The following is a 7835-nucleotide window of genomic DNA, read 5'->3' on the forward strand; positions in this document are numbered from 1 at the left end:
GGGGCCTTTTTTATGTGGGGAGAGAGCCCCTTTTTGGTGATCAAAGGTGAATAAATGTGTAATGCAAATTTATGAATATTGCAGGCATAAATAAAAACCGACAGCATAATCTCAGAGCATGCATTGTCCATGCATTTGGAAAATAATAAGGATACTTATTTTCGCGCCAAATCGCGGGCTCCTCCCCTATGTAAATGAGAGGGGTTGGCACTGATGGGGGGTTTTTTTCTGAGTCCTTCCAATTTTTTTTCAGATAATAATATCCACCACTGCATCCAAGTTGCGCTGACAGACTTCCCTGTCAGCTCCGAGGGAATGATCAGAATCTAATGTGAGCCTTCTGACTCCCTGGATCTGTTTAGATGCGTGCCCTATATTTTTAAGTCATTGTGGAGTGTTTTCCTTTGAAAGGTGAGGTCGCTTTCTTTTCTCACAGTGTGACGAGAGAACCCTATTTATGTTCCATTGTATGTGTATGTGTGTTTAAAAAAAAAATGCATATTTAAGTGGAGCCTGGCACAGCAGTGTCTGTCTGTCCCCTGCAATGGTTAGAATGGGGAGCAGAGCAGAGCATGTAGGTCAGTCACTGCATTCTCTGCAGCACCGATCCCTGCTCGCCCCGGAGCAATCTGCAGATTTGGTGGGGGTTTTTAAAAAACCCCAACTTTCGATCGGAATGCATTTTGTAAGAATGACAATGTAATGTGCAGATGCCTCGCTCGTACAGCCAGCGATAGGTGCCTCGGTGAGAGGCGAAGCCCCAGCCCCAGCTCCAGATCCGGGCAGCTTCTTTTGTTAAATGATGAGAGTCGGCTCCGGGGTTTTTTTTGTTTTTGTTTAAATGCAAAGCCGGAGTCGGCTCCCGTGGACTGCCTCTCGTTTATAGGGCGGAATTGCACCACTTTTTACCTGATTTTTTTGTTTTTGAGGGAAAAATAAATAAATGTTTCCAGGCACCTGGGAAAGTTAGCTTGGTGGTTCAATGGGAGCGGGTCTGTCTGACTTGTCTGAAGCATCGAGAGCGGGGCTGGGGGCTCACTGAGGAAAGGACTGTTATTGTTTGATTTTGCTTCGGCATGCTGGTTGTTGACAGAATTTGTTGTATTTATTTATTCATTTCTCTTTCACCCCTCCACCCACCTCCTCCTCTCCCCTTCCCTTGGTCGTTTCAGATTGTTTGCAACAAAAGATGCCTGGGATCATGTCATCCAGCAGCAGCAGCAACAGCAGCAGCACATCGTCGTCCACCTCCAGCTCTCTGCTCCCCCCCTCCTCCTCCTCCTCCTCCTCCACAGCCGCCCCCTCCTCCTCCTCCTCCTCCTCCTCAGCCTCCTGCTCCTCTGCTTGCTGCTGCAGCCGCTCCTCCGCTTTCTGCAAGAACTACGACCTGGAGTACGACTCCTACCAGCCCTACTTCTACCCTGACGACTACGGCCCCGAGGCTGACTTCTACCCGCCGAGCGAGGACATCTGGAAGAAGTTCGAGCTGCTGCCCACTCCCCCGCTCTCCCCCAGCCGCGCCGGCTGGTGCGGGGCCGCTGCTCCCGGGGATGGGGACGGGGAAGGGGACTGGGTGTCGGAGCTGCTGCTGCTGCAGGAGGAGGACGATGAGGGCGGCCCGCTGGCCTGTGCACAGCCCGGAGTGGCGGCTGCTGCTGCCAGGGGCGGAGGGGCGGTGGTGGTGGCGGGGGGGATTGGCGGCGGTGGTGGAGGAGCGAGAGCAGTGGTGGGGGTCGCCAGCAGCAGCAGCAGCAGCAGCAGCAGCAAGAGCCTGCTCAACGCCATCGTGCTGCAGGACTGCATGTGGAGCGGCTTCTCGGCCCGGGAGAAGCTGGAGAAGGTGGTGACCGAGAAGCTGTACGCGGCACAGCAGGACAAGGCTGCCAGCCCGGGGGGAGCTGGTGCAATGTGCACCCCCTCTGCTGCTACTGCTACTGTTACCACCACTGCTGCTGCTGCTGCTGCAGCCCCCACGGACACCGCCAGCAGCAGCGGCAGCGGCAGCGGCAGCAGATGCACCGCCCTGGGTGCACAGGGACCGGGAAGCAGGCACTCCAACCACGGCGAGCTGCTGCAGCAGCACCCCGCCTCCCAGTGCGTCGACCCGGCCGTGGTCTTCCCCTTCCCGCTGAACCGAGGCGCGGCTTCCCGGGGAGGGGCGGCACCCGAGCCCGCCTCCTCGCTCGCCAGCTCCGGCAACGAGACCCCCAGCGATTCCGGTGAGTGTTGGAGACATGACAAGAGTGTTTGTATGTAATGGCAATGGATCAATGACTCCTGGCTGTGTGCATGGAACCGGGAGGGTGCAGACATGACAAGAGTGTTTGTATGTAATGGCAATGGATCAATGACTCCTGGCTGTGTGCATGGAACCGGGAGGGTGCAGACATGACAAGAGTGTTTGGGAGGGTGCAGACATGACAAGAGTGTTATAAGAACATAACTGCAGATGCTGGCACAAATCGATTTATTCACAAAATGCTGGAGTAACTCAGCAGGTCAGGCAGCATCTCGGGAGAGAAGGAATGGGTGACGTTTCTGGTCGAGACCCTTCTCCTACTTTTCATCTTCAGAAGGGTCTCGACCAGAAACGTCACCCATTCCTTCTCTCCCGAGATGCTGCCTGACCTGCTGAGTTACTCCAGCATTTTGTGAATAAATTGACAAGAGTGTTTGTATGTAATGGCAATAGATCAATGACTCCTGACTGTCTGCAGAAAACTGCAGATGTTGGTGTAAACCGAAGGTACACAAAATGCTGGATGGATTAACTCATCGGGACTGGGCAGCACAGCATCTCTGGAGAGAAGGAATGGGTGGCCTTTAGGGTCGAGACCCTTCCTCAGACTGAAGAAAGGTCTGGATCCGAAACGCCACCCATTCCTTCTCTCCAGAGATGCTATGCTGACTGTCCCGCTGAGTTACTCCATCCAGCATTTTGTGTCTCCCAATGACTTCTGACTTGCAGCTTTATAACAAAGCATGTGAATGCAATATATATAGATGCTACGTAAACAAAAACAAAAAATCAATACAATTAAAAACCACAACACACTAGTGCAAAACGCGTAGTCCATGGAAATTCATAGTTGAGGTTAGTGTTGTGTTCAAGAGCCTGCTGTTTTTTGGGGGAAACACACTTGTGGGAGATGACTCCTACTTTTCATCTTCTAATCAAAAACTGCCCACGTTTTGCATGTTTTCTTTGGTCGTATCATATTTGCAAATCTGACCAAGAGACTGGCAAGCTTGCTGGTACACTGGTCCGCCTCGATCTTTAACGGCCTTTATTGACAGCCACCAAGTGCAGAGTTTGCAGTAAGATTGTGGACCTGTGGATATTTGTACAAACACCAAGCGCAAGTTTTAAACTCCCACTTGGATCTGTCCCTGATCCTGTAATACTCCCTGTATGTGGGCACAGGTGCTGGCAGACCAGACCGCTGCAGTGCTTGTATATTGTGTATATATTTTTTAAAAAGGTTTTCCTACTTCAAAAAAGGTGCCAGCCCCCTCCTGGGATTAACACTTCTACACCCCCCACTATTATTGGTTGGTCTTGTCAGCTGGTGACTCTTTTCCTTTTGGCGGGGTTGGTCCACACAGAATCTAGCAGCACATTGCCAGATGACAAAGGCTTTAATCCACCACGGCAATTAAATGGCAGAAATGCTAATGAATTAGGATGCAGTAAGTGGTGCCACTGGTTTCAGCTGCCATCTTCATGTGTTAATTTCATCAGCCTGCCTTGAATGGAGGCTTTCCTCAAAAGTGCAGAGAGCAATGCTTGAATCAGTTTTAAATTACCACACTGAAGTCGAAGCAGTGGGAGATAGTCGCCCACGATTCTCCCGAGTTGCCCAGTAGGCGGCAGTATACTTCAGTTACACTTAGTCTAGATTTTTTTTGTTGACTGTTGGTGAAAATTCTGTTGTCTCCTTTTTTTGTAATAAACGAAGCAGATATTCTGCTTTTAACATTTCAGTTACAAGAAGACACTTAAAATAAATGTCAACATTTATGGGTTTCTTAAGGCCCAGGGACCAAGAATGAATGTAAAATTAGCAGGAGACCTACCAGATGTGATAGATTGGAGTACCTGGGCACCTTTGTAGTGAAATCGCCCCATTAATCAGGCGTAATCTCAGAGGACCATGGGCAATGGAGTTCTTAGGATTCCACAGCAGGGCTTTGAAATTCTGAAGTTCTATAAACATGCAATTAGCAGATCTAACCCCTGAGAGTTTTACTGAACCCAGGGATTTAGCATTTCAATGAAGTTGAAGATTGAAAGCAAAGTGAGAAAGAGAAGGAGGATAAGGTATCCCTGTGGTTAGTCCACAAGTGCTGCATTTTCCTGGGAGCTCGTTGGGATATTGAGGTGGATGGGGGAGTATTTCTGTAAGAATGAGGATAATTATTGAATGCATTTCCAATCATTCATTTGTGTTCTACATTGGCAACATTGAAGCCCATTGTGGTTTGAGTAGGGAGCACGAAGCCCAAGATAAGACACAAAATGTTGGAGTAACTCAGCCGGGACAGGCAGCATCCCTCGAGAGAAGGAATGGGTGGCGTTTCGGATCATGACCCTTGGTGTTCAGGCTGTGTTTCTGTTGATTTGCACAAATCTCCTTTCTGATTTAGCATTCATCAGGGAAAGGAAACAAAATACCTGAGGTGCCTTTTCCAAACCCAAACGTCCACATAATTCAAACAAAATAAACCTGCAAGTGGGTAACGCAACCAGAAAATGAGCTGGATTGCTTTGAGCTTCAAAGCCAGATGGCCATGACTCAGAGGCTGCATGTGGTCTCCAGGCTGCTGTTGCGATAATTAATTATTTATCCACGCAACTCCAGTTATATTGAATGTGAGGAATGATTCCAGACTCTGGTCATTTTGATTTATTTTAATGGTTTTCCCAGTTGACATGCTTGTTTCATGGTATAAAATGATGAAAGAAATAAATGAATCTGCTTTAACATGGTCTTTAAATTTATAATCTAATAGCAGTGTAATTTCTTTAAGTAAACCGAGCAGTCTATTAAAATGATGGTGAGCATTGCAGTGGTTAAGTCCGCACCTGCTGCTTGCAACTTTCTTTTATCTCTCTCTAATTTGTCTAGGACTCCCTCCCAGCAACTATTTGCTAAATAGTCTTGGCTGCCCAAATGGAATTGCTTTCTACGGTTGTATGGAGTGACTCCTTCTTGTCGTCACGCTTTGAGGCATATCTCTTCATTGGTGGATGAGAGGGGAGTGCAAAGGAAAGCTTTTCACTGTACCTCGGCACACGTGGCAATAAACCAAACTAAACTGATTAAGGTGTTGGTAATGGTTATGGATCTTTATTGATCCCATGTCCATTCTTTTATATCATTCTTCTAAACCAATAGTTTAGTCATGGCATTAAACAACAGACATTCAAAGAATCAAAAAACTGAATTGGCTGTTCTTGGATCCAATTGAGTATTTAAATACATCAACTTTTGTATATTAGCTTCTATATACCAAGAAACATTTTGGAATAATAGTGGGCATATGGTGCCTAATTAAGAAACGTCTAATTTTATTTTGTTCCAGTCCTGGTGTTGTCACCTTTCTCATTGGAAAAAAATCATTTTTGATGGACTATCCATATTTTGTAAGGGTAGGTGTGATGATGTTGTTTTTCCATGTGGAACTGCCCGAATAAACACTTCCTGTGTGTGATGGAATCCACACTGCCTAGCTCATCAGCTGGACAGAGAAATAAAAATATTCCTAACCACCAACAGTTACAAGAAAAAGCTTATGGCGTTAGAAATATGCCAACAGTTGTCTGCTTTGTGTTCATTACATCAACATGTTTTGCCTTCTTGATTAAGAGGGACTTGTTTTTCAGTGTTTTTCTCAATTGAGTATAAAAAGTTTTTGGTATTTCGTACATTACCTGATTTGCAGCAGTTTGTTTGAATGCATAACTCTCTGGTTTTTGACCTTATTTCTGCTTTCATCTATTTACAGAGGAGGAGGAAGATGATGATGAGGAGGAAGATGAGGAGGAAGAGGAAGAAGAAGAAGAAGAGGAGGAAGAGGAGGAGGAGGAGGAGGAGGAGGAGGAGGAGGAAGAGGATGAGGAGGAAGAGGAAGAGGAAGAGGAAGAAATTGATGTGGTGACTGTTGAAAAGCGCCGGTCATCCTCCAGCAAGCATGTGACCACCCTGACTGTGACTGTCCGCTCCCACAGCTCTGGCTGTGGCTCCTCCAAGACCCACAATGCCTCTCTGCTGAAGAGGTGCGCCCCCATTCATCAGCAGCACAACTACGCCGCGCCTTCGCCCTACACAGAGTGCGACGAGATGCCGCCCCTGAAGAAGGTGAAGAGCGAGGCCGTGCGCCTGGCCAAGCAGGTGCCCCCCCCCAGGTCCAAGAGCGCCAGCCCCCGCGGCTCAGACTCCGAGGACAACGAGCGGCGGCGCACTCACAACATCCTGGAGCGCCAGCGGAGGAATGACCTGCGCTCCAGCTTCCTCACCTTGCGGGACCAGATACCCGAGCTGGTGAAAAACGACAAGGCGGCCAAGGTCATCATCCTGAAAAAAGCCACAGACTACGTGCGGTCTCTCCAGTCTGAAGAGCAGAAACTGTTGTCAGAGAAGGAGAAACTGAAAGCCAAGCAGCAGGTTCTGGTAAAGAGACTGGAAGAAATAAGGACTCGCTAGGCTGAGGCAGGCCCAACTGGTTGAATGCCACTTTTGCACATTTTAGACGTCAAGAATGTTTCAGAATTTTTTTCCTGGGTTTTCAATCCAGCCGCATTCAAACATGGACAAAATACTTCTAGAGCCTTAGAGGTACATGTATGTGTGAATGGAAATCATTTTTGAAAGGGCACAACGGTAGCCTATTTCAAAACCTATGTAAATACCAGTTTAACAATCGCCTTTTTCATGTGATGGTCTGGGTTAAAAGAAAAAAAAAGCCACAGCCTATGCTGCCGTTTTTTGGACTGGAATTTTATACAGAATAATACCTCAACGTTTGAGGAGCATGAATTTTTCCTATAAAGACTTCTTGTTAATCCTTGTTATTATGTACTGTACTAATTCTTACACTGCCTGTATCCTTAGTGTGATGCTGATACATGACTAAATTTGATACCTATATTTTCGTATGAAAATGAGTTGTGAAAGGTTTGAGTAGATATTACTTTATCACTTTTGACTAAAATTTCTTTTGTACAGAAATTACTATATATGCCTTTTACCTAGCCTCTCTCTGTTTGTGTTGCTGTTGGGTTCCTAGAACTGGGTAATTGGCTGAGTTATGTGTTTTTCATTATGTACATATAGTGCTGCAACTTATAGCACTTTTGAAATACCTCAAGTTTATGAAAATAAATCCTATGAAACTAACTGCCTCTTTTTTGTGATGGTGCCTCTTGCCTTGGGACTGCTATTAATAAAAGATGGCTGAGTGTCGCACAAAATTGAAGTCTCACCAAACTACATATTTGGGTGGCACAGTGGTGCAGCTGGTAGACCTGTTGCCTCACAGTGCCAGAGACCGACCGGGTTCGATCCCAACCTCGGATGCTGTCTGTGTGGAGTTTGCACGTTCTCCCTCTGACCACATGAGTCTCCTTCGGATGCTCCGGTTTCCTCCCACATCCCAAAGACTTGAGGATATGTAGGTTAATTGGCTGCTGTAAAGTTGCCTCTAGTGTGTAGGGAGTTGATGCAAAAGTTGGGTAAGATAGAACTAGTGTGAGCGGGTGATCTATGGTATGGACTTGGTGAGTCAAAGGGCCTGTTTCCATGCTGTAGCTCTAAATTAAACATTTGATGGTT

The 7835-nt window shown here is 47.0% G+C and overlaps 1 protein-coding gene across 1 annotated transcript; it reads left to right on the forward strand.

The window, feature by feature from the left end:
• The first annotated feature begins 266 nt into the window (after positions 1-266).
• On the forward strand, positions 267-7391 carry mycn (MYCN proto-oncogene, bHLH transcription factor). Its single transcript, XM_078399280.1, has 3 exons — positions 267-411; positions 1173-2219; positions 6010-7391. Exons 2-3 carry the CDS (start codon positions 1190-1192, stop codon positions 6705-6707), a joined length of 1728 nt encoding a protein of 575 aa, XP_078255406.1. The 5' UTR covers positions 267-411; positions 1173-1189; the 3' UTR covers positions 6708-7391.
• The last annotated feature ends 444 nt before the right edge of the window (positions 7392-7835 follow it).

This window comes from Rhinoraja longicauda, chromosome 5, assembly GCF_053455715.1.
Source record: "Rhinoraja longicauda isolate Sanriku21f chromosome 5, sRhiLon1.1, whole genome shotgun sequence".
Taxonomy (NCBI): Eukaryota; Metazoa; Chordata; class Chondrichthyes; order Rajiformes; family Arhynchobatidae; genus Rhinoraja; species Rhinoraja longicauda.